The sequence below is a fragment of the Phocoena sinus genome, chromosome 7 (assembly GCF_008692025.1).
Source record: "Phocoena sinus isolate mPhoSin1 chromosome 7, mPhoSin1.pri, whole genome shotgun sequence".
In the NCBI taxonomy this organism is placed as follows: Eukaryota; Metazoa; Chordata; class Mammalia; order Artiodactyla; family Phocoenidae; genus Phocoena; species Phocoena sinus.
The window spans coordinates 1,247,576-1,275,053 of record NC_045769.1 but is presented as its reverse complement, the minus strand read 5'-3'; the positions used below and the strand labels follow the sequence as shown (position 1 = coordinate 1,275,053).

The 27,478-nt window shown below is 48.1% G+C and overlaps 1 protein-coding gene across 2 annotated transcripts in view; it reads right to left on the bottom strand.

The window, feature by feature from the left end:
- Positions 1-27,478, bottom strand: part of NDUFA10 (NADH:ubiquinone oxidoreductase subunit A10) — a 48,881-nt gene that overhangs the window by 6,742 nt on the left and 14,661 nt on the right. For both annotated transcript variants that reach the window (XM_032636856.1, XM_032636855.1), the window contains 2 exons: positions 26,765-26,850; positions 18,021-18,129 (listed from right to left, as the gene is read on the bottom strand). In XM_032636856.1, the coding sequence (XP_032492747.1) occupies positions 18,021-18,129; positions 26,765-26,850 (195 nt within the window). The remainder of the gene's footprint in view (positions 1-18,020; positions 18,130-26,764; positions 26,851-27,478) is intronic.

Here is a 27,478-nt window from a genome sequence, read left to right as displayed (position 1 = left end):
TATGAAAACTAACGATTCGGGAGGAAAGAACACCCGGTGAGTCTGATGACCCGATGCCCTTGGAAATACCATTCGGGAGAAAGCCGACCACACCCCCGCTGCTCAGCCCCCATCAGACAAATCGAGGGTCCTCACGGGCCCACAAGCGAGCCTCCTGGACGTGCGCGGACCCACTCTCCCCGGCACTGGCTGCCCGACCTGGAGCGCCCTCCTGAGCATCTATCTCTTCCTCCTGAACGCCTGCCCTAAACGATGCCCGCTCCTCCATGACACCTTTCCTCAAGCTGAGGGAGCCAGCACCACTCCTGGGAACTCCCGAGTCCACTGTCCCATCCTCTGGGTACCCACCTTGGTGACGCCTGCCGCAATCAAGATGGACTTGGATCCTAGAGGGCGGCCTGCCTACCAGTCCCATTCCCAGCACCGTCTTGGGATCAGACACGTGAGGTCAGCAGGCAGGCACTGTCTCGGAGGTAAAAGATGTTAAGTGACGCGCTCGAGGTCACCGGGCGAGAAGGGGCAGGCTGACACCCGAGCCCAGATGCTCTGACCCTCGAATCCAGGAACGTCTTGCCCACCACCCCCTGCAGATATCCGCTGTGTTAAACGGCACGTCTCCGTGCGCTGTTAGCGCATGAAGTCCCTGCACCACGTGGAGCTTTCCCCTCCTGTCAGCCGGTACACACTGAGCTCTGCCGCTGTGAGACTGCAGGACGCATGTCAGGGTCCAGTCCACAACCACCCTGCCCTGGGAAGGCCCTGCTTTTCCTGCCCTTTTACGTGTGCCTCAAAGAACTACGCAGGGAGCAGGGGCACTTTTATTTCTTAGCACCACCTCAGGGGTAGTCAGTGATGCTCGGGGTTTCCTGGTTGGAAGAGCTTTCCTGGAGGACTAAATATATGTAGTAATTCTAGCATCAAATCCTGTGTTGTATTACCGTAAAAAGGAGAATTTTTTAAAAAAGGATGGACTACGCCTTGCCCTTCTGGATCTGCTTTACTCCACTGGAGCAGTAAATAGTACTACTAGGTACTATTGACTCTGCTCTCTCCAGATGCACCAAGGAGCTGAAAACTACTAACTAACTGTGGGGTGGCTCGGGGACTCCAATCTCCCACCCCTGCTACTCATTGCATACGAACGCTAAGGAGCCCGGCTAAGAATTTCTCATTCATTTTAAAGAAGAGCACCAGAGAAATTAGTTATTAAAGTTACTTCTTTGATATACAATTTCCCCAATTTTCCATTAACGTTAAACATAAATCAAGTATAAAAAAAATGAAATCAACTTCCAAAAAATCTTATTTTATCCAAGTCCATTTTCAAAAACAATCTTTTTATTTTAAAAATGAGTGCCTCCGATTTTTAGCACACGAACACCACAGCCTATTACAAATACATCCACGCTGAGGTCCTATCTTCACACCACAAGTGTCACAACATCATATACTTTAAATGTCTGAATCCCGTTTAACTCATATTAACTGTGAAGAAGAAAAGCTCCTAACTCAAGCGCTCGTTCAAATACCTGAAAGCGGGATGTGTCCTAAAACTTCTAAAACCAAAGTAATGACTGGACACACGCAAAGTCCAGGCACCCCTGGTGGGTCAGGGTGCGTGTGAAACGCTACCCTATCATTCGCACCAGCAGGTCCCTGTGAAAACCTGCAAGTGCACACAAATCAGTGCACCTGGTAGAAGGTCCACCTTTTATACACTAACTTTCTTCTCCAAGGGACATACGTTATTTTCTGCACGCAGAAATATAAATGGGACATGGAGACGAACACTGGACTTCGATCACGAGCTTTCCATGGAGCACGCACTGAGGGCAGAGGGCTGCGTGCCTCTTCCAGCCACAACTAATGAAGGACGGACTGAAGACATTTAGCACCTACTTTCACGTTAAACGACTTCTAAACTGAGAATCGGTATTTTAACATAAAAGATAAATACCAAATTAAGCTCTGACTAAGGTTTGAACATCGAGAGGAAACATGAAACGACAGAGTCTGTACCTTTCTTCTTCGGCAGGTTTAGATACATTGATCCTAAGGCCTTCCTGTTTATTGCAAGTTTGTCTTTATTAAGGTGAACTTCGTAAAGGCAAGAACATACAGTGTTAACATATTAAAGTTATTAAACATCTCTATTTTTAAAAATGGTAAAGAGGAACTTGATACGGAAAATGAAAATAGTAACCTGAGATAGTAAAGAAATAAAAATAGCAGGAGAGAAAACCGAAGATCCTGTTGTCCTAGCAACTGTCTTGGACAAGATCAGATTCATGGAAGGAACGCAGTATCTTAATAGCATCTGGCCTCCTTAAATTGGAAAGAGATGGAATCGGTAAAGTGGAGACCGACTCACAGTTTGTCTACCCCAAGGGAGGGCTGCACAGTAACAAGAAGTGACCTGGCACAGTGCCTGAAAAATGACTTTAAAGAATTAGCAGGCGCTCACGCACACGCTAGGTATTTGTATGAATTTGTCTATAGGGTCACTTCCAAACAGAAAATCGGAGGGGCTGTGTGAATGAAAAATGCGTTGACACGTGCTTCTCAGGCTCCGGGTACTCACGCCCTTCTGAGATCCCCGGGCAGGCCCTGGAGACCAGATGGGAGGCTGAAGGCCAGCAGGACCCCAGCCAGGCCAGCCACAGGACTGAGCCACACGCCCAGGCCACCAGATCAACCAAACCAAACCAAACCGACGTTACAAGTCCTTCTGTTCTATGAAAACCCAAGCTCCCTTCTCTCCTAAAAAGGTCACTCCGCACTAGTGGAGGCCCCAGGGCCACAACACAGCTGAAGGGGCAGTGCTGGCCCAGGCTGCACGGGAGGCCCCGCGGCACCAGCCGGGACCTGGGCGTGAAGGGCTGCCTGCCATGGACGGCAGACGCCGTGGCCTCACCTACCAGCGGCAACAAGAACCGTCATGCCTTCCTGTGGGCACAGCGTGGGGCCCGCTCACACGGGGGCTCAAAGCTGGCCAGCGAGGCCACTTCCTCGTCAGCCTCCTCCCCCACCCCGCTCCCGTCCCGTGCCCTCAGGCCCACTCCCACCATGACCCTCCGGCCTCACCCTCAGGCCGGCCTCCCTGACTCCCGCCTGCTCCCGCCGCCCCGGGTGCCCCAGGTGCGCGGCCGCGGGGAGATGCCTTCCTGACCCGACCTCCACCCCGCTTCTGCCCGCACACCTCCTCCTACCAGTGTCGCCCTGGGCTGGCCCCCGAGCCTCACGCCCATCCCTTGTCTCTCAGGTTCTCCTCACAGGGCTTCTTGCAGTCAGTGATTCTAAACAAAGCCCGCAGCTCATCCCAGGGGCCCACAAAAGCCCTTTCCCCGCAGCGAGACTCAGGATCCCCGAGCAGCCAGGAGCCCCCGGGACCTGCCTCGGTTCCCAGTCCTCACCGCTCCCCCTTCCCGTCATGAACACACGCCCCGGAGCCAACACGCCAGCCCCGCTGCCCGCGGCAGCCCCGCCCCGGCAGCCTCCAGCCCTCCTCTCGGAGAAGACCCAGGCCCCCAGGCTCCCGACGACTCGGCTCACCCCCTCGTCCTGTAATCCCGGCACCCGGGCCACCACCGTGAAGCCCTCCCCCGTCAGCCCCCAGCGGGAACCACGTCGCATCCTGCGTCCACGTGTCTGTCTCTCCCACTGGTCGGTGACTCTCCAGAGCTCTGTGTCCTTAGAGCAGCGTCTGGCACTGAGAGTGCAACGAATGGGCACCGGATGAATACACAGGACAGGGCAGCTCCCAGGGCCTCTTCCTGGCTCTGCGGTGTGACAAGCGTGGCCACCACGGAAACGTATCACTCTGCACCCTGCGGAGCCAGAGAGCAGGCGCCCAACTCCAGGGCTGCAAAGAGCTGAGAGGCCCCATGAAGAAGTTCCCAGAAAAACAGGCCCCTTCCCAGGATATGGGCCACCTGTCGGGGCATAAGTCACGCAGACCGCATGCCCAAATGTCAGCGTGGACCTCAAACTACACAAGGGCAAGCAAAAGAAAAAAATTACAAAAGCCCAAGAAGCAAAATGAGTTGTCTGGACCCTGTGACCTAGACACTTCCCAGCTCAGGTCCCGGTGCCCCTGAGTCTGTCCAGCCTCTAAAGGAAAGATATCCATAAACCAGACTGCCTGACGGTCTACAACGAAAGGCCACTGTTGCCACAAGCAACTCCCCCTCTTAGGAATCCCCCGCACCCCCACATCGTCCCCACTGCCACCAGCATCCAGTTCAGAGCACACCCAGGTGTGGTCTACACTGCTCCCCACTCTCTTCCTAGGACCATACACGTGAGTCTGAAAGTCGTAAGACCAATACCCACGTCCATCGCAGGGACCTCAGGTGCCCACTCTCCTGTCTCGCAGTCACAGCCCTTCCCCTGTGGATCCTCTTTCGTCTGAATCCTTCAATGATAGTTTAGTTTTGAAAACCTAGGGAGTAAGAACAAATCTGGCTGCACAGGGAACAGCGAGGTTGCCCCGGGAGACAGCAGCTGCGGGGAAGGAAGGTGAGCTTGTCCTGGTCACAGCCATGCCTCCGTCGTCTCTCACCCATACCCTGAAGCTCTGCTTCCCCGCCTCCACCTGTGCCCCAGTCGACATCCAACACGGCACGCAGAGCCATCCTCCTAACACGTGGTTCAGATTCTATCGCTCAGAGCATGCCAACGGGCCACAGCTTTGCTGCGACTTCAACCAAAATCCTCACGCCATAGCCCACAGGCCCTTGCTGCGCGCGCCCTGCTACCTTCTCACCTCACCTGCACTGGGCCCGCCCCTCCACTTCACCACGTGGACTCTTCCTTTCCTAGAACGTGCCAAGCCTGCCTCTACCTCCCAACCCTGCCCCCTCCCCCAAGTGTAGCCGGGACACCCATGTCTTCTGGTACCCAAGGCCCCTCTCCACAAAACAGCTCCCACCCGGGACGGCTTTACTTCCGCCCCACAGCACTCAGAGGCCCCCCTACGTATTTGGTGATCGCTTGCCCATTCTTCCCCCAACTCTGTCTTATTCCCCAATATCCCCAGTGCTCAGAACAGTGCCTGCAACAGAAAGTATTTGCTGAGTGGTAAGTGACTCGATGTAGAACACGGCCTGAGATGACCCCGCTGGGGCGTGTCTGCAACGTCAGGCTCAGCACCACGTGCGCGGGGTGAGCCACCACCCCTCGTACCACTCAGTGCTCTGGAGATGCCCGAATAGCTCTCCCGGACAGAATCCTCCCATCACCACACAAGCCTTTTATCCTCTGCGTTTCCCTCCTACGCCTTCAACGCTGGCGACTGAAAGATTTCTCCATCCCGGGGGTTCACTGAGCAAATACATACTGAGAAAAGGGAGACACAGAGCTCCCCACTTGGACCCTCTGTGGAAGGGACATGGGAAGAACCAGCACCAAGTCAGCTTTCAGATCATACAGAGAAACAGACGCCTTCCATTTGCAGCAAAACAACAGCCCGATACCCTGAAAAACCTCTTGATATAAAACCTCTACAAATGCTTTTAAATGCACTGATGGGCTCTGCGAGAAATCATAAGGGGCTGAGATGAAGAGCGAGCTGGAAACCAGAGGGAGAGTTGCAGCCCCCGCCACGCCGGGGCATCTGCAGAGCCGCTGGGAGGCAAGGCAAAGTGGCGCCCTGTGCAGGTGGACACCTGTGATGCACCTCTGCACACATGCGCAGCTCCGAGGGCGCACCCTCAGGGGAAGGCGGGAGGGAAGAAAGCGCCCTGACGGCAAGGGGGTCTCAGCGGGCGTCTAAAGAATTCACAGCCTCAGCCTGTCCTCACACAAGTGTGGGGTTCCAGTCCTCACCATGCGGGGCCTGGAATCCCACAAGCAGCAAAGGAAGCTTAAATCCCGGTTCCTCCTGAATCTCAGGGCCTGGAGGCGGCAACAGTCCTTCCAGGAGCAGGGCTGTCAGCGTTAGCAAACAACACAGGATGCCCCGTGAACGAAATATTTGGGGCGTGCTTACACCGAGAGTCTGGGTTCACCTGAAATCAAACGTCCCTGGGGCCCAGGGATAAATACCCACGAAGCATGAACTCAGTGTCCAAAGTGTCCAAAATGCAGAAGGAAATAAGCCACCATGGGTAAGAATCAGAGGAAACATTAAACGACAGAGTCAGACAGGCCTCCAAACCTGAGATCACACACAGAAGACAGTAACTACATTTAAGATGTTTAAAGCAAGAGAAGAAACTGAAAACAGAAGCAAGGAATAAGATCCTACCAACAAATCAGAAAGTACCCACGTAACAAAAAAGAAATTTAAATCTAGACCTATCTTGGTTAAACTCTAAAACACCAAAGACAGAAAGAGTAGAAAGTTCCTGAAAGAGAAAAGGAGACCATAATATTTCATTTAAAAAAAAAAAAAAGGAAGCAGACACTTCTGGGGAAGAAACTGTCATAAAGGGACTTCCCTGGTGGTGCAGTGGTTAAGAATCCAGCTGCCAATGCATGGGACACAGGTTTGAGCCCTGGTCCAGGAGGATCCCACATGCCGCGGAACAACTAAGCCCATGCGCCACAACTACTGAGCCTGCGCTCTAGGGCCCACGAGCCACAACTACAGAGCCCGGGTGCTGCAACTACTGAAGCCCGCACACCTAGAGCCTGTGCTCCACAACAAGAAGCCCACGCACCGCAATGAAGAGTAGCCCCTGCTCACCACAACCAGAGAAAGCCCGTGCGCAGCAACAAAGACCCAATACAGCCATTAATTAATTAATTTTTTAAAGAAAGAAGAAACTGTCATAAATTCCTGTTGCTGGGGTGTTTATGGCCATGAACATATGGAAAATACCACTTGCACCTGCATAAACAATTAGTATCACAAATTTTCTTACCTCCCGTTTGTTCCCCTAGAAACAAAATTGTTCTTCTGATGTAAGCTTCTTGTTGCCCCTCCCTTTCCCTTCTGAAGTTAATCATGTAAGCGTCTAATTTTAGCCATTTACCACCTACTTATTAATTCCCCACATGCATATGAATAAATTTTGGTTTACTTCTTCTGTGTTTAAAGATAAAAAAAACACAAAAGGACGTTGCATGACTTTTTCCAAGAATTGGAAGTGTTGGCCAATAATTTCCAGCCACAAAGTATCAACAAGTTCCGTATCCACTATAAAATATGCATACGATATAATGGCTGTATTACGAGAACACCTCCCTGCTCAGGCTTCCCAAGTGTCTCCATAAGCACAGTGCAAGTGTGCTTCAAGCTTCTTATGAAACCACGAAGTGTGTCTCTGCTGAGTTTACTACCCTTGTTATATTAATCAGGATGATACGGTGGACCCCTGAACAACGTGGGCTGGACTCTGTGGGGCCACTTATCCGTGGATACTTTTCGACAGTGAACACTACCGTGCTACCCGGGCCCGGGGTGGCTGAATCCACAGACAGGGGGAACCGCAGACCGTGGATACCGAGTCCCGCCTATAAGTTATATGCCCCCACGTTGTTCAAGGGTCAACTGTATAAACTTCTCACGTTGTCAGTGGAGTTTGGCTAAAACATACTTAACACTAAATTTTTTTTTCCCTAGAATATGAGGAACCAGGGAAACTGATTTCTACAGACCACTGCCATAAAAAAGCACCCCATCAACCCCCCCCTTATTCCAGGAAATAAATGGCCACAAAACACCCTCCACTCTAATACTGAACCAGTCCTTCTCTAAAAGAAACAATTCCTTAAAATGTTCCCAAACTGCTGGCTCCCTCCCTGCAGGGAACCAACCGGCGTCTTGGTGTCTCAGAGACACACCAGCCTCCCGGCTGCTCGCCTGGGCGTTTCTAGAAATACGCTCTGCAGCCTGGCCAGGGAACCTTCTCTGAGGAGCAACAAACCTTTCCAGCTACAAACAGCTGCAGAAGACGCTCACAGAAGGGCTTCACTCATTCGTCTTTATCCCTCATAACACGCTTTCTAGAGGGAAATCTGGTAATAACTGTTGCTCATGTCTTCAACACTCAAAAGAAATTCTGTGAATGAAGAAATATAGTCACTCTATTAACATTCTAATTTCAATTTATCATTTTTTAAAATATCAAGCAACTAAATTTCCTTTCAGAAAACAGCATTCCTCTAAACAGTCACACAATTTTTACCCCACAGACCAATATAAAGGCTATGGCAGGCATGGTGACTTCTGGGAAGGGGGAAAGAGCAAACACACAACGGAGAGGCCTGACAGACATACCTCAGCCAGGTGTCAACGTCAACACCAGCAGCGATGTGTCACGTTGATGGTACTTAACCCTGTGGTCTTTCTCCCCCAAACACACACATCCAGGCTAATTTTAAGAAAAACACCAGACAAACTGCAATTGATGGACATTCTATAAGACACCTGACCAGTACTCCTCAAAACTGTCAGAATCACTAAAAACAAGCAAAGTCCGAGAAGTCGTCACAGCCAGGAGGGGCCGATGGAGACGTGACAATTGAAAGTCACGTGCTGTTCTGCATGGGATCCTGGGACAGAAAAAGGACACTAGGGAGAAAACGATGGAAATCTGAATAAGGTATGGACTTCAGTTAGTAATATGTATCAATATTGTTCAGTACTGGTAACAAATATACCACAAATACAAGACGTTAATATGGGAAACTGGGGTATATGAGAACTCTCCAGTACCTTCATTTCTCTGTAACGCTAAAACCGTTCTAAAAAATGAAGTTATTTTTTAAAAACAGTTAAGCATTTTAAAAGTTAGATTTCCCCAATCATTTAAATATTGATTAAAAATTTCAACATTTCTAAACTTTAAAATTGTAAGCCCAATATAGTATTAATAGATTCCCTTTAATGCTCACAGATTAAAAATAAGACAGAACTTAACAACGATGAAAACCTGCCAAACAGCCTCCCCGTGTCACTGGGTAAAGTGACGAGTATGTCCAGCTTCTGGTGGACTAGTGCAGAGCAAGGCCCCTCCCAAGCCACCAAGAAAAACGGACAACATATGAAAAAACACCTGTGCCGAGACATCAAAGGCAGGGCAGTTCCAAGGCCCCAGGAAAGGAAAGCAAAAAGGACGGCTGCAAGGTGACTGCTTCCCCCCAGGGCCCCGCCCACTCTCACTGGCAGGAGCATGGGGGCTGAGCCAGCCCTCAGCAGGGAGGGGGCCGTGGGGACAAAACTGCAGGTCAGGACCCACCAAAGAGGAGGGGCTCTAGTAAAAGTGCCCCATCAGGAAGGTCAAACAGGAAATACACCAGACCGCACAAACCTAAGTGCAGCGCCCCCGGCTTGGTTTCTGACAGGCTCGGGAGTCTGCCCTACTAAAACGCGGCCGGAAGACAGCAAGGACAGCGACAGCAGCCTCACGCTAGCTTCACAGCTCTTCCAAAATAACGACTGGCCTTTCAAAAGATACCAGCAAACCAAAACAGACTAAATGTCCCCAAACGGAAAGGATAGATGGAGAGTCAGTTTAAACAGATGGAACAGAGGTCCAGATATTACAGTTACCAGATAACTTTGTGATTAACATGTCAAAGAATTTAGATAACAAAATAATTTCAACAGACAACTCAAAATTATAAAAAAATGGAAATTCTAAAATCAAAAAGGACTACAATTAAAGTTAAAACTTCAAATATAGAAAATACATGTCTAGGAGCAGATTGGGAAGCGCTGAAAGAGTAGTAACTTAGAAGACAGACTGAAGAACATATCTGGGCGGAAGGTCACAGAGAAAACAGAATGAGAGACACAGAAAAGAGGGACACAGCACATGGTGAAACGGTCCAACATGTGGTCAAGTGGAGCCCCAGGAGAGCAGAGAAGACGGGGTGTAGCAACATTGACGAGGTACCAGCAAGACTCTTCTAAAACTGACAATGAACGTCAGCCAAAGAACGTTCTGAGCTACAAGCAAAGCACACACAGAAGCACAGACGCACACACCCCAAGACAGTGCGACTGCTCAGAACCAAGTCAGAAACACCACCTAAAACAAAACAAAACCAAACCTTGCCAGAAACACAGGAAAACGGTCTTCAAAAGAGGTTTGCACCTACATGGGTGGGCAGCAGGACACAGCAGAGGCTGGAGAAACACCAGTGGAAACTGTGGAAGGCAGCAGTGGTAGCAGTGGTGGGAACCTGGTTATACACTGGGGGGACTGATCCAGGAAGGAGACGCACTGACCTGAGGGAAGCCAGGTTTCTCACTATCTGAGAAGGACGTGGCCTGGGGGACAATGAGAACAAGCCTCGTTGTGTCACTCTGGAATTGAAGGTGCTGATGTGAATTCATAGCTGTCAGTATACTGAGAGACAGAAATGAATATAGATGTATATGGATAAAATAGAAATCTGTGAGTCCACAGTGATATAAATAAATGAATAAACAGAGCGTTTCTTTATAGTAGAATAGTAACTAATAATGTAGAAGGAATGACAGAATTAGGAGAATTACCTAATCATTAATTTAGCCATGAAAATCAACAGATGCTAACTACTGGGTCAAGGTTGGATGAGAAAATGGATATTTACCTAGTTTCAAAGTACTTCCCCTGAAAATACTTATTAATTACAAGGAGTAAAAGAATAACTTTACAGCAAGGACACTATCTCAGTCAAGTGATCAAAGTTAATAGAAGCAGTGATGGGACAAAGAGGAATCACATGCTACCTGATAAGATATAATGAGTTCTGTGACCTTCCTACAAAATACACATGAAACCTAAATCCAATCATGGGAAAACATCAAACAAAACCAAATTGAGGGATATTAAAAAGTAACCATCCTGTAATCTTCAGAAGCGCCAAGGTCTTGAATATCAAGGAAAGCCTGAAGAACTGATCAGATTCAAAGATTCTAAAGAGACAAGATAATTAAATGCAGTCCATTATCCTGGATCAGACCTTTTCGCTCTGAAGAACATTCCTGGGACAACTGATTAGCCTTGAACAAGGTCTGTAGATGAGAGGGAGCAATGTATGAATGTTAATTTCCTGATTTTGATAGCTATATTGTGGTCATATAAGAGAACGTCCTTGTTTGTAAGAATTACACATTAAAGCAGTGGTTCCCAAACCTTAGGGCATATCAGAATTGGCTGGAAGACTCCTTAAAATAGATTCCTGGGCCCCATCCCCAGAGAATCTCATCCAGTAGGCCTGGGCTGGGGCCTGAGAACTTGCATTCCTCATGAGAGCCCAGGTGATGCCGATATGGGGACCACACTCTGAGAATCTGTGCATTAAGATGTTTGAAGATAATGGGGTATAATGATGACCACTTACAAAGGTTCAGAAGTTATTTTTCTATTCTTGCTATTTTTGTAAGTTTGAAAAATTCCAAAATAAAAACTAGAACAAATTAAAGACCATTTTAAACAATAAGGGTGAGACTTTTTTGTCAGCAAAGCTTCCTCAGTCAGAAGAACTATGATCCTACGTGAAGGTATGGAGACCAGGGAGGGTAAGAGCAGCAGCAGGGCAGCCATGGGTCAATCTGCACGAACTGACCACATGAACAATAACCACAGTGTCCCGAGGGCTTAAAATACATGAAGAATTACAATATATGACAAAAACAAACAAAACACAAGAGTCGGGTAAATGGAGTTAGAAGTGTTATGAGGTCCTTACAGTGTTCTGGAACTAGAGAGCTACTAACTTATAACAGAAGTTAATAAATCAAGGATGAATATTGTAATTACCAGGTTAGCCACTAAAAACTATTAAAAGAATGATAACTAGTAAGCAAATAGAGGGGGAAATGGAATAAAAATGTTAAAAAAAAAACCTCTTAATCCAAAAGAAGGCAAGGAAAAAAGACAACAAAGAACAGGTAAGAAAAATATAAAACATGTAGTAGGATAAGCTATTTAAACACAAATGTATCAGTAATTACACTAAATGTGAATGGACAAATATTCCCAATATTTAGACTAGACGAAAACTAAAGACATAACTGTTTTCAGGTTGAAAGGTGTCCACTAGAAATACAAAGATACAGAATTAATGAAATTAAAAGATGCAGAAAAAGCAATACCACGCAAATGCTAACCGAAGGGAAGCTGTAGACACTACGTAAGCTTCAAGTAAAGTAACCTTTAAGGTGAGAACCATGACTAAAGTTAACGGGGAAAATTTCATAACACATAAAAGGGTGACTCTATTAGGAATGTAGAGCAAGTCTAAATTTGTGTGTGTCTAATAATACGACCTCAAGATACACACAAAGCAGAACTTGACAGAAATACAGGAGGCAGAAGCCCACACAGAGTGACAGATTTCCAGACGCCTCTCACAGCAAACTGACAGAAGAAGGAAACAAAAATCAGTGAGCATAGAGACAATCTGAAGAATGTGATCAAGAGACTTCCTTTCAATGACGCTGCAAGAACCTTGCACACAACGGGGCAGAGTAGGCCTTCTTCTCAAGGACCGTGAAACATCACCAAAATGACCAATGCTCAGCCGAAAAGTCAGTCTCAGCCACGTTCCAAGAACAGAAATCATAAGACTGTTTCTGACTAGAGTGAAATTAAGCAAGAAATCAGTAACAAAAAGACAATTAGAAAGATTCCAACTGCTTTTAAATGATCCAATATAATTTGAATTCGCACACTGGTCAAAAAAGAAACCAGATTAAAATTAGAAAATATTTTGAATTGAAGGATAATGAAAACATAACATCAAGAATTATGAGATCAGGACTTCCTTGGTGGCACAGTGGTTAAGAATCCGCCTGCCAACGCAGGGGACATGGGTTCGAGTGAGCCCTGGTCCGGGAAGATCCCACATGCCGTGGAGCAACTAAGCCCGTGCGCCGCAACTACTGAGCCTGCACTCTGGGGCCTGCAAGCCACAACTACTGAGCCCACATGCCACAACTACTGAAGCCTGCGCGCCTAGAGCCTGTGCTCCACAACAAAGAGAAGCCACCACCATCAGAAGCCCACGCACTGCAACGAAGAGTAGCCCTGCTCGACGCAACTAGAGAAAGCCCGCGTGCAGCAACGAAGACCCAATGCGGCCAAAAATAAATGAAAATTTTTTTAAATTTTTTAAAAAAGAAAGAATTATGAGATCAAGTTAATTAAGACAAATTTGGAGGGCAATGTGACCAGCTTTCCACGCATATATTCAAAAGCAAGACAGGCTGAAAATCAATGATCCACCCACTCATACTAAGAAGACAGAAAAACAGCAAATGAAAAGGAAAAAATAAGGAGCAATAATCAGTGAATTCGAATGTACAACAAACAATACCAAGCAAGAAGCTAGTTCCCTAAATGACAAACTTCTTTCAAGAGTATAGAAGGAAAAAAAAAAAAAAAAAAAAAGAGTATAGAAGGAAGGGACACACCGGGACCAACAACAGGGATGGAGAAGGGGACAGCAGTCACCATCAGATGTGATCTAATTAAAAACATTAAAAAAGGACACTTTAAACAACTTAGTGAAAGAAATTAGAAAATTAGAAATGAGGGCGACTTCCTCAACAAACACAACTTTCAAACCTAAGAAGTAACAGAATATTGAACATTCCGTATCGATTAAACAAATTTATAATTTAAAATATTTCAACAAAGCTCCATCAGTCAATCCTAAACACTGAAAGAAGCAGTAATAACAATCTTAGGCAAACTCTTCCAGAGAATAAAACGTGAGGGTCCCTCTCAGCTTAGTGTGTGATAGCAGCATGATCCTGCTAATAAATCTGACAAGGATATTACAAGAAAGAAAAATTACCATCCAACATAAACACAGAACTCCTAAACTAAATATGTGAACTAGGTTCAGCTACACGTGAAGAGTTTATAAAGCACACACAAGTGGAACTGATCCAGGAAACCAAGGTTGGCCTCACATTAGAAAATCAATCACTATAATTTTTATGACCATATTAACATAAAGAGGAAAATCACCCGTGACAGACAAGTGTGATAAAACTCAACACCCGTACTCGATAGAAGGTCCTCGGAAACTACTAATAAAATGGAACTTCCCCAACCTGATAAAGAGTATCTACACCTAACCCAGAGCAAACATGATATTTGGTGAATTATTGAAAACTTTCTCCACGAGATCAGAAACAAGAGAAGGACGACCACTGTTACAATTCTATCCAACCATGAACTAGAGACACACCCAGTGTATTAAGGCAAGGAAGAAACACAGGTATAAAGATTAGAAAGAAACAAAACTGTCTTTATTTGCTGGCATGGATTTTCCTTTTTATATGGGACTTTCAAATGCCCATTTTCTACACAGATTTAATTTTTGAAACTTGTAGTGTTTCCCGTAATTGTCGTGACGATGGCCTGGGCTGTTGGTTTGTTGGAATTTATTTGCTCTGAGAAGTGTCTCCTCCCAGCAGTGAGCAGGGCCACCTGGGGCCCTCACCCACTCCACGAGGGACAACGTCGGTGCAACTGGGTCTCCTCCACGACACGTCAGGCCACTCCGTCCCCAGGAGCCCTGCTGGACCTCCTGAGCCCCTCATCTGCCCACCCATGCTCGACCACAGTGCACGCCCCCCCTACCTGGCTACCATGAGGGTCCTGCCTGTTCTGGGTACCATTCAACTTCTCTGGGGTCATTTGGCTCAATCCTCCTTGCTTACAGAGATAGAGATAAACACAACCTGTTTATAAAGAGACATACATTAACAGAAAAGACGAAATTCCTACGAACAGTCTCCCACTTGTAAAGATAACTGATGAAGTAATAAACACACAAAAGCATAAGCTCCCTGAAGACAGTGACTTGGGCCCCCTGCTGTCCCCCGCCCCTCTGAACCTCGTGCTCCCCTTCTCTCCTCACTGCAAAGCCATCTCAACCAGGACCACAGTCACACAACAGTCATACGCTGACAACTTCCAGACTCCAAACCCATTACAGGCAGACCTTGGAAGCAGGTTCAGGTCCAAACAACACAATAAAGCAAGTCACGTGAATTTCTGGCTTCCCAGCACGTATAAAAGTTATGTTTATGTTATACTGTAGTCTGTTAGGTGTGCAGTGGCATTATGTCTGAAAAAACCACTGTGCATGCCTTAAGGCAAACCTTCAATCGGTGAGAAACACAGTATCCACACAGTGCGATGAAAAGAGGGCGACCACCCACTCAGCACCTCCTCTGGGGAATAACGAGCATCTCGAACTTGCCATGGCCAATGAAAAATTCTTGATCTTTCCTGGAAACCTGTACCTCTGCGCCTTCCCAAAGTCTGCGGGTTCCAACTCCAGAGCTCTAGTTCCTGAGGCCAGAAACCTAGAAACCAGCTTCCTTTTCTCACTTCCCAATACAAAAGTTCAATAGCCTCTGTCGGGTCTATCCACGACCTGAGCACTGTCCAAAACGCCTACAAGGACCACCCTGGTCCCAGCTGACATACCTCCCAGTCCGTATGCCGTTACCAGCCTCCTAGCTAATCTCCCTGCTTCTGCCTGCGCCCCTACTTAATCAGAAACCAGAACATTCCCACTACCAAGTGCATCACACAAAGCCGCCTTCTTCCCCGTATCCTGCACAGGACAAGCCAGAGCCCTCACACCAGCCCGGGGGGCCTCCACCACCTCTTACTGCTTGTCCCAGCCCGCCCTCCCTCCCTCCCCCTCCACGCTCCAGCCACAGTGGCCTCCTGCCTGTGTCTCTGATGTCCCAGACACGCGGAGCTGCGCCACTGCCTCGGTTCTCCTCCCCGTGTGGCCACCTCCCCCAGCACACCCACCCCCTCCCCTCGCCCCTGCAGCCTCTGCTCACCCATCAGCTTCTGGGTGAGGCCTTCCTGGACCACGACCGGACTTCAAATCCAACTCCCCCAGCCCACAACAGCTGGCCCTGCCCTCCTCTGGGAATTTAATTTTCTCCACAGCACTTGCCACCGTCACTTAACGAATTCTTTGCTTCACCTTCTGTTTATTTTCTGTTTCCTCCCACTCGGATGTAAGTGCCTGGGAGGTCGGGGATTCTTCTCCGGGTCACGCGCTGCTTTGTTCCCAGGGCCTAGGACAGGTCTGGCACCTAGTACACACTAAATAAATATTTAGTGGAATAAATAACTGAACTAATGAACAAATGGAGCAAATGCATGAAAGAACAAGATGAAAGCGCCTGATGCCTGAAGAACCTGAAGTGAGCAGAGGCGGCTACTCAGGTCATCCGAGGGCACCTTGCCCATCAGGTCACAGCTGCATACCAAGTGCACTGCCGCTTACATTAAAAAATGCAATGCCTTTTTTTATTACATAAATTCATTTTAAAAGGAAACTCTGTATCAGTAATACAAGTGAAAAGCCAGTACCACACAACACAAACAGCAAGCATAAGAAAAACCACCGAAACAAAGGCACGTCCCTAAATCCCACTCACACGTGGGTGACTGCACAATCTCTGAACCCACTGCCCGTTGCTTCCTTGTTTAAAAGTGAGGTCACAGAACGTTACAGAGGCGTTAAAGACACATTATCAGTAAATCACTACTCTGGTGTAATCAGAAAAATTTACAAGTTAAAAGGGCAATCTATTTGTTTCAAAATTCTCTGTGCACCACCTCCAAGCCCCCAGGGCCCCGTATATGGACTAACGGACACCACCAGTGAGACCACGGGCGCTCGCAGGGCTGTGATGAGGGAGGGGACTCTGCAGGGGCCAGGGCACCCACCCTGCAGGACCGAATTCATCAGAGGTCACGGAAGGGCTGCAGGCATGGGACAGACTCTGCCGCTTTGGCATTTCAGCTCAGGCACTCCTGCACCGCAGAGGAGGGCTGCAGGGAGAGACCCGACGTGGAGGAGGCCAGAGAGGAAGCTGCAGGACAAATTTAAGTAGGACGGTGGAGGCCGGCACAAGGTAGCAGCCCTGATGACAGGACACAGCCGCCTGTAAGATGGCCTCATCAAGGCCGGGTGGGTCATTACATGTAGGGTGGGGACAGCGACGGGGTGGGTCTCCCGGCCTCGGCAGGAGCGGCATCGAGGCACCAGCGGCCGAGAGGAGCCAGCTCGGCCTCTGGCCTGCCAGCTCCCCTCAAAAAGAGAAAGAGACACCACGTACGCACTCACATCCCCACAAACATCAGGAAGAAAGAAACGTGCCAAAACACTAACTGTAGGTCCCTCCGAGTGACACCTTTACAGTTTTACGTACTTCCCCGAATGTCTACATTTAATACCACCACTTCCAAGGCCACCAAAAGAACTTACGTAAAAGAAAAGGCCAAGTATCTCAGGTAAGAAAGAGAGCAACGGGGTACCCCTGGACATTCGATCGGCGCAGGTGCAACCAACGTGCTAAGCATCGAATCAGAGAATCACAGTCACGCAAAAATGTCTAACCCAGATTTCAACTCACCTAAGTACTGACTGCTCAGCTTGAAGTTCTGACCCAAGTACAATCATTTCACACCTTTGCCTATAACCAAACACAACCACCACTGACGCGGACACGGGTCACGTTCTCACTACCCCGCTGACGCCACGATTCTCAGAGGAGGTGCTCACTCACCGGCCAGGTTCCGAGGCAGAACTTACAATGTTCTCTAAGTTCACCATTCACCATGCTGAAAACAGGTAATTCACTAAAAAGCTACGGAAATTAGAAAGACAACCAACAAACACTTGGCCCCGCCCAGCTCCCGCCTCACTCCTGCCCCTCGCCCTCCCGAGGGCTCCCAGGGCTCCCGTCCAACCGAGCGCCTTCTGCAGAAACACACACCTTCCCTCCTTCCGGAGGATGTACCGTGAAGAGGAAGGCGACGCCAGAGTGAAATCTGACATGAAAGGACGTAGAGGAAAGCTGAGGAAGAGAGAAGGTTCTGACGTCAAGACAACACGCTGACCCGGAAGGCTGCCCGCGGCACACACGGCCCAGAGGGGCCCTGCCGCGTCAATACACTGATGACGGGGGAAAGGAGAATTACTGCAGTGAAAACGGAGCTCTCTCACTAAAACAAACAAACAGAAAGCATTCTTCAGAGAAGTGACTTTGTGCCAGTCGTCTGAGACCCGGCACTCGAGGGCCTCACCTCCATGAACTCGTGGAAGACCCGGTCACTCTGGTGAGAGCCGATGGTGACCTCTGGGAGATAGACAGGAATGGTTGTGTAATTCAGCACCTCCAACTTGTTCTGAACCCTAGAAGATAAGGCAGATATAGTCACACTAAATATCAAAGTAAATACAATAAAATAAGCTATCAGGCTGGTTTTTTAAACATCCCTGTTAAAAAATTCATCCATGCGTTCCGAAGCAGTCATCTCAGAAGCCGAACTTTCCCCCAAAGACCATCTGGGCTGTGGGAGCTGCTCTTCTGAAACCACTTCCACAGCCAGAGACAGGGTCTTTCAAGAGTCTCATGGCCACAGGTGACTCCCTTTGGGGACAGACACAGTTTTGAAAAATAAAAAAGGAGCCGCAGTGTGTTTTAAACATAGGACTACCAGGAATACAGAGCTAAACACAAACACCACATGTCACAGTGCCGTGCGCGTGGTCTGCTCTCATGAACAATGTGCACATTTAATGACTCTTGGGGGAAAGAGAGATGAGCAACTCCCCTGCATCTCCCCCCCCACCCCGCGCCACCGCCCCACGCGATGCCCACGCCGCCTGGGGGACCGATTCCAGGGACGGAAGCTGACGAGGCCTTCGTGGAACCGCAGGGCGGGGCTGGGGAGAACTGCCCCGCAGGACGGCCTGCTGCACCCCTGCTTATAAACGTCTCCTCCCCTGCTTTTCTCGGCACCGAGAAACACACATGAGAGGACACACTCCTTGCCTGACCATTTTCTTTTGAATGCTAAAATATTTATACTTTGTTATAACTTGCTTATTTTAAATTAAATTCAGTCTGAATATAACCACTATACTTGAAGATAAAAAGCATTTTGAGTGCTTTTAGGAAAAAATGTTAAAATAAAGTTTCCTTTCTTAAGGGCTCAAAACAAAGAAAATGATTCTTTTCAATGGCCCCTTTCCCATTAATGACTTAGTTTCTGTCTGTAATGGCCCAAACGGAAGCTCTTTTCAATGGATCTGGCTCTCAGACGCTTTGTGAGGACAAGCCGGCCTGTCCCCTGCACCCTGGGCAGACCCAGCCGCAGGCAGAACCGCCTGGTCCCAGCCCAGCCCAGGTGACACTCGGCCCCTCTCCCATAGAGGACCACGGAGCACTGAGAACCTGTGACAGGCTGAATGTGACTGAACAGGAGGCACAGGCACATCCCAGGGTCACCGTAAACACTGTGTCTGTGCCACTCGTATGACAACTAGTAATCCAATAACCTAACATCACGCCAAGCAAACCCTGCTGCGACATCTTGCATATGGCTATAACGTACACGCTCAAACATGAGAAGTTTTTCTCAGTTTTAACCGTAAGTTGGTTATAGAATACCTTTCGTCAGCAGGTATCAATAAAGTACATATTTATTTTTAACACAAATAGAATTATTCTAGACTTATTACAGCAAGGATCATTTTTAAAGTGATCTCACCATAAACAACTTCAACTAAAAATGAAGTTTATATTTTTAAATGTTAATAAATATCAAAGTGGGGTATGATTTGATTTTCTCTGTGGTTTGAAAAACCTAACACAACCCTGAAGAACTGGAAAGAACAGATGGGCCTAGGGTCTTGTGTGGAATACACAGAGCAACGGCGCCATCTATGCTTAAGTTGGCAGAATTACAGTTTACACACAACCCCCCCCTTTCAAAATGGGTGTATCTTTGAACAAATATCTTTAAACTGCCTTTGGAGATTAAAAAAATAATCTACAGTGACTGTTCTCCCACTTACTCAAACTTGGATAAACTGCTCCTTCACTTTCTGACTACCAGCTTAAACGATGACCAAGAAGAGCCCGTGTGTCCTGTCTCCAGTAAACCCCAAATCTCAGCCTCCAAAAACTACAGACACATTCCAGATTGAAGATAAGCGAGGAACGAAGACAACAGGAAGCCTTTTATGATTCAGGAGCAAAAAGCGGTGAAAGGAAACATTCTGTTCACAGAGCACTTAGTTTAATTAAGGAGATTCAAAACCTGAGCACACGCTCTTCACATCCCAGGCCAAAGTGCCCCCCCACCCCCTGTAAGAAGACAGAACATCCTACAGTGTGCTTCACAAAACGAGGTGCTCTGCCACGTCATTCCAGAACAGAAGAGAAAGAAAACACAAATAGCGTTTCCCAATTAACAGAACGCTTATACTTTCTCCTAAAACACGTCCGAAGCATATTCTTTAGTTGCTCCCGAACTGCAAAGTTCTGCTTGAAACTCTATACTTCTGATACCAAACTCATACCCTGCAGTTTCTGTAGCACTGGAATTTCCTGTTAGAAATCCATCCTCCAGGAGCCTTAGAAACACAAGTCGCAGTGATGAAGCAGCAAGGGCGAGAGGGGAGCCCAGGCTCTGGAGGGCGGGAGGAAGGTGGGCGCAGTGGAGGCCTCACTGGTAACAAGTCTCCAGCATGAGTATGAAACCACCAGGGCGGCGCCGGTCAGTTATGGATTACGGATAAGAACACAAAATGCTATCAAGGTTGGGAAATAAGCACTCACACGCACATAATTACACACCACACACGTTCGGAGATGGTACAAAAATGTCCTAAACCAATCATTTGGTCAGGTTCTAGACAAAATGAGTATAACTGGTAAATGGCAGGTTTACCATAATCATCTTAGAAAATGGTCATAATTTTCACTTGAGTCTCCCAAATTACGAAATGGTACTTAAATGAAAGTCAACACAATTACCATTGTAAACCATTATGCAATAACATTGGGAGGCAGAGGAGCAAAAAGCTGCGAGAAGGAAGAACAATAGCATTTATTTCAAAAATAATTAAAACAATGGAACGCTGTAATCTGTAAACTGTGAGGGAATGACAGGCTCCCTCTCCATGCTCTGATATCAACATAACCGAATGACTAATAAGATTATGATCTTAAGACATGAACTTGGACATGGTCTAGCATCTAACTGATACACATTCCAGAGTACCTTTAGGAATTACACTGTGCTTACCACCCGTGGAAGGAGTGGAAAAGGCATCCCACATCCCACTGGGTGGCTGAGCCCAGTCTCAGCAAGATGTCAGGGTGCCAGGACAGTCACCTTTTTGTATGTTTTTCACGTACTCTGCCCTGCAGTAGCTAATACTAACAAGAATCACATATAAATCCACATAAAACAACAGCCGGAAAAGTTAAGAGAAGGTTCAAGTAGAAAAGAAGGTGAACAGAGCGAGGCTTAGGAGAATGCGCAGATCTCTGGGTAATTACTGGGCAGAGGGGGAGGTAATGGATTCAGGAGACTGTCTGTATCCTGATGGAAGAGGGAGAACCAGATGATTAGGACTCTGAATTAATTCTAGGAAATGAAACTTGGATTTATGCCTAAACCAAGATATGCCACTGAAGGATTCTGAGTAAAGAAAGAACAGGGTCACTGTGACATTTTATAAAAATTAACCTGGCGGGCGTACGCACAGGGGATGGGTGGGATGAAGAAATAACTAACCAAGGAGCGGAGATCAAACCCCAAAGAAGAGTCACCGGAGACCAGCACCACCCTGAGGGCGGGGCCCAGGGGAAGGTGAGGGGTCAGTAGGGAAAAGGAGGGTTCAAGCAGATGACCCCAGGGGAGGAAGCAACGATCCCACCCGGCCTCCAGGCTGAGATAGGAGGGAGGGCACATCGGAGACCGCAGGAGGGCGCGGCGAGCTGAGGGCTGCGTGGCCCACCACGGCTCCAGGACCTCAGCGGGGCAGTGCTCTTGGAGGCCCAGTCCCCCACCTGCAAGAGGACGGGAGTCTCCACCAGGCGGAGTGCTGTGGACTCAGGAAACGCTTCTCAGACACCTCCCAGACACGGTGTCGACGCTGACCGTGTGCCTGGGATCAAGCTGACGCCTCGAGCTCTCAGCAGAGGGAGAGCACCACGCAGCAGCTCAGGCAGACCTCACCTCACGCTGCGTCTCTTACTTACAAGTTGGAGGTTCGTGGCAACCCTGCGCTGTCAGATGGTGGTTACGATTTGTTAGCAATGAAGTATTTTTTAATTAAGGTGTGTACGTTTTTCTAGACATAATGCTACTGCACACCTAACAGACTACGGTTTGGTGTAAACTTAACTTTTCTATGCGCTGGAAACCAAACAGTTCATGTGACTTGCTTTACTGTGAGACTTACTTTACTGTGGTGGTCTGGAACCAACCTGCATTCTCTCTCAAGTCTGCCTGTAAAGATTATTTTTTTTAAACAAGGTTCAGGACGAAATAGTACATAATATCATTTAGGTAAATTTACAAACACATATACATATGTAAGTATCTGACAAAAAACAAAGTCAACCACTAAGCTTTAAAAAACAAAGAGGGACTCCAGGTTCAGCTCCAACAAGGAAATAGCCTGGAAACCACCTCTCTAGTCCTTTACAACAAAGGAAGCTGAGAAAAATGAAAATCAATTGCTTGTCCTGGAATAACAGCAGCAACAACATATGGGTGATTAGAGCACACAGAGTGGAATGAATGACAGCAACGCCATAAGGGATGGAGGGAGGAATCTGCCCCAGCCGTGAAGTGGTATCGCCACCTGAAAGCAGGCAGACGTGAACTGGAAACTACAACAACGATAACAAATTTTTACAGAGTACAACAGAAGTGCTAAGAGAAAAGATAAAATGGAATCATACAGAATGCCCAATTAAAACCAGAAAAGGTAGCAAAAAGGGGCAGGGGAAGGAAACAAAGAACAAATAGAAAATGATGACAAACGTGGTAGAAATTAATCCAAATATATCAAGAGCCGCTTTAAATGTGAACTACCCAAATATACTAATTAAAGCTGGAGACTGACAGAGTCGATTAAAAGCATAAGACCAGCTATATGCCGTCTATAAGAAACCCACCTGAAATCAATCCAAAGACTCAGACTAAAAGTAAAGGGATGGAAAAAAATACACCATTGCTTGATTAGTGAAAGCTGGAACAGATGCATTAATTTCAGACAAAGCAGACTTCAGAACAAGAAAGGATCAGGAATCCTTTACACAGGGGCACTGTGTAAGAGTAAAGAGCTCAGTCGTCCAAGAAGGGACTTAACATCCTAAACACGCAAGCAACTTACGGAGCGCCAAAATAAACGAGGCAAAAACGAATAAAACTCAAAGGAGAAACAGACAAATCTGCCATTGCAGTTAAAGATTTCAACACTCTCCTTCAGGATCGGGCAGATCCAGCAAACAGAAAAGCAGTAAGGACATGGATGACCTGAACATCACCACCAATCAGCTCAGTCTCACTGACATTTGTAGAACACGCCGTTTGACGACAGCAGAATACACACTCTTCTCACGCTCGGCCAGACATTATTCAAGACAGAAAACACTGCTGACCATATGAAACGTCTTAACAAGGGTAAAAAGGGCAGAAATCATACAAAGTATGTTCTAAGACCACAGTGGAATTAAACTACAGGGAAATTTATAGCATCGAGTGCATACATTAGAAAAGAAGAAAGATCCAATCATCTAAGCTTCTACCTTAGGAAACTAGAGAAAAGAGCAACTGAAGCCCAAAGGAAACAGGTTAAAAAAAATAGCAATAAAAATTGGAGTAGATGTCAATGAAACTGAAAATAAGAAGACAACAGAGAAAATCAATAAAACAAAGAGCTGGTGCTTTAAAAAGATCAATAAACATGAAGAAAAAATTCACAAAGGACAAATAAATAGCCAATAAAAATACACCTGTTTGAAGTTCAGTGTTTATGAAATGCAAAAATAAAGCAAATGCTTTTCTTTGATACCAAAATCACAAGTTTTTGTTTGCTTCGTATTTTAACTATTCTGTCTTAATAAGGGCTTTCAGAAGACCGGTTCAAGTGTGCCAGCTGGTACACAGCTTCTGGAGAACAATTTCACAACACACCAATAGTTGCAAAATGTGTTCATATAATCTGACCCGGTAACTCCACTTTTATACCTTAAGAAAGTAACCTGAAATGGAACAAAAATAAATACACTATGCTCATTAATGTTATTACGATTACGAAGAAATGGAAATAACCCAAAAGGCTGATATTAAAGAAGCGGTAAATGGATTATGCCTGTATCTCAGAGGTCAACAACGTTTTCTGTAAAGGGCCAGATAGTAAATATTTCAGCCTGAGAGAGCTACGTACGGCTTCATATATGTACTTTTTCCTTCAGTCTTTTAAAAATGTAAGGACCATTCTTAGCAGCTGAGGCCTGGGTGGGCCCACAGACCATGGTTTGCCAACCCCTGACTGGCATCAGTCAATGGGTTTATGCAGTGTGAGCAGCCATTAAAAACTCGAGTTTTAAACATTTAACAAGACAGGGACATGCTCATATTAGAAGTTACAATACAAAGACATAATATTAGCAAGGTTACTTTTATTTAGAAATACATGAACACACCAACACTTTACAAAAGACTGGAAGAGCCTGCATTAAACTCTGACGCTGGCTCCTGCGGTGGCAGAACTGCAGGTGATCTGGCTCCGTCCTGGACTTCCGTTTCCTGACTTTCTTCCACGTGTGGCTGTGACTCTGACCTCTGACCCTCCCGATCCCAGTCTTTCTTCAGTGCCCCTCCCCAGGTTAAACGCTTCATCATCACACTCACTCAGCTCTCCCGCTCGCCCACATCCACCGGCAAAGCCCGACCCTGTCCGCATGCAGAGCTCTGCCTCACCCCCACGGTACCTCCATGACCGTGCACCCCCGTCCGCAGCAGCCGCCCACAGCTCCTTCCCGGCGGTCCTCCCCACGGGCCTGGGTGGCGTTCTGGACCTTCTCCTCCCTCCTCAAACCGCAACACAGCCCCTCCCGCCCTCAAGGCCTCTCAGGGCTGATGACCCGTCTCTCATTTCACTATGAAGACAGAAGCCAGCTGACGAGAAGCTCCAGGCGCGCCTGGCACAGACCCACTTCCCTAAGCCCCGCCCTGTCCCCGCCTGCCCAGCGCCAGCGTGGGAAGCAGGAACTGCCCATCAGTGCACCAGCCCACACCCTCCTCCAGGGCCTCTCTTGTCCTCTCGGCATCCATACCCCCAGCCCAGCCACAGGACCTCTCTCATTGGTACAAAACATGCGTTAAAACACACAACAGGGCTTCCCTGGTGGCGCAGTGGCTGACAGTCTGCCTGCAGGGGACACGGGTTCGTGCCCCGGTCCGGGAAGATCCCACATGCTGCAGGGCAGCTGGGCCCGTGAGCCATGGCCGCTGAGCCTGCGAGTCCGGGGCCTGTGCTCCACGATGGGAGAGGCCACAGCAGTGAGATGCCCGCGTACCGCAAAAAAAACAAAAACAAACAAAAAAAAAAACACACAACAAAAACCGTGAAAAATGAATAAAATTTTAAGTCTTAGTTTTAACAATTAAATCAACAGGTTCAAAAGGAAAACTTATTCACTTTCAAGCACAGGATGTGGAAAACTAACGGCAGGTCCATTTTCCATACATGCTCATATTAGGGTGCGTCCAAGTGGAAAGAAACAAGTGCGTTCGCTATTGAGAGAAACTGACCTAGCAAAGTGCTCTGCACCGCGGAAGGCCAGCAGACCAGCTCCGCAGCGCTCACCCGATGGGCTGACGGCAGAGCGGTCACCCAGGCAGAAGGCCACGCGAGGGTCACACAGACGTGTGTTCCCCGACACTGACCGAGCCCCGCCACCGCCTGAGCCCGGGTGCCAGCAGCGCAGGCCGATGCGAGCCTCCGCCAGGCCCCCGCCCCGAGGCACAACGGGGGTCGGCTCCCCGGATCCCTCCAGCACAGGGGCAGTCACCTACGCTCACAGGAAAATGACGTTTCCTGGGTCGGAGCTGTCTTCTCTGCCTGGAACACTTCTGCAGAAGCACAGCTCGTACGCCTACAGAACTTGCCCATTGCTGCGAGCACAGCAGGCCTGCACCGCCGTCTCCCTGGGCTGGAGTACCAAGCCCCATGCACCAGGGACAGCGTGACCACGGTGAGCACCTGCCTCCTTGCTGGGAGGCTGGGACCCAAGGAGGTACTAAAGCAGAGGGCGCTGTGTGACCAGCACCCAGCACAAGTTCTGCGCACTGATCTAATGGGCTTTCTGGGCAAAATACTGCCCATGTGTCACTGCATCTCTCATGAACAAAGTAGCCCACTCAGCATGTCCCCTTCTGCCGTGGCCTCCCCCACCTCCACGTTCACCATGGCCTCCCCGCCCCTCCTCTCCCGGCTCCAGCCCCAGCGGCTCCTGTCTCAGGACCTCTCCACCCGCCGGCATCCCTGCCCCACGCTCACCCCAGACACTGCGGGGCCCAGTCCTCGCACACTCGGGTCTCCTCAGAAGAGAGGCCTTCAAGCCTTCCTCAGAGCGCCCTCTGTCACTCACCCCAGCCACTGGCTGCCCCATTACTCAGGGTTACCTTTCTCCCTGGCCTTTAGCATCCGTATGGCTCTACTGATTCAGTGACAGCAGGACTTTTATTCGACACTATATTCCCTAAATCTGGAACACTGCCTGGCACAGGGCGCAAGCAAAATACTTGGTGAGTTAATAATGGCTGTCTATCAATTCACCGCCAGGTCAGAGAAAGCAAGAGCCTGTGTGGAAGGGAACAGGAAGTACGCCTCAGTATCCAGCAACCTGCAACACAGTTACTTCAAAATTCTATAAGTTCCCACAGCAGGCAACGCGCCACACTGGAAGCCAGCCCTGCCCCACCCCGGCACCGCCCAGCTCCGGCAGACTCACCGCATCCTCAGACTGTGGAAAGTGCGGTCGTCCTGGTCCAGCCACGGGCCTTTCTCGTACTTCAGATACTCAATATCCTCGATCACCTGGACAGAGGGATTTAATGAGACAACATTCAGTGCACGACAAACCACAAATACCTGGCAGGGAGAATCGCACTGTGAAAGTCAAAATGAAAAGAAGGTGGGCAGACAGCCTTCTGTGAAGTGGGGGCCGAGTGACGACGCCCAGTGTGGGCACCTGGCCCAGCTGACACCGGGGTGCTGTGGAAACTCCCTGGCAGGCTGGGAGAAAAGGAGCAGGTGCAGGAAGAACCAAGACGAGGAAGGAAGATCAGCATTCCTCAGACTCCTCATTTCCTCCCATGTAACCTTCTTCCAGAAGGCAAGATTCAGCCACTCGAAACAACAGGACAAGAAAATAAATACATTTCCTAGAGAGCGCCAGTAATCCAAGTTCCTCAGCCCCAAAGCCTGCGGTCCGTACAGCCTGACCTCCCAGCGGGGCGGCCTTTCCAGACGCATTCTCCTCCAAAACACACCGAACCTGGGGGCCTCTCTTTAGCTTTCAAGAATTGGAGCACATTCAGTTATGAACACAAATAATAACCCAGTCTCAGAGAGAATGTATTACTCTTCTGCTCAGGTACATGCCATGGAAACAGTCTGTCAAAGGGACAAAAATTACCCAAAGACAAACAAAAATCAACATCAC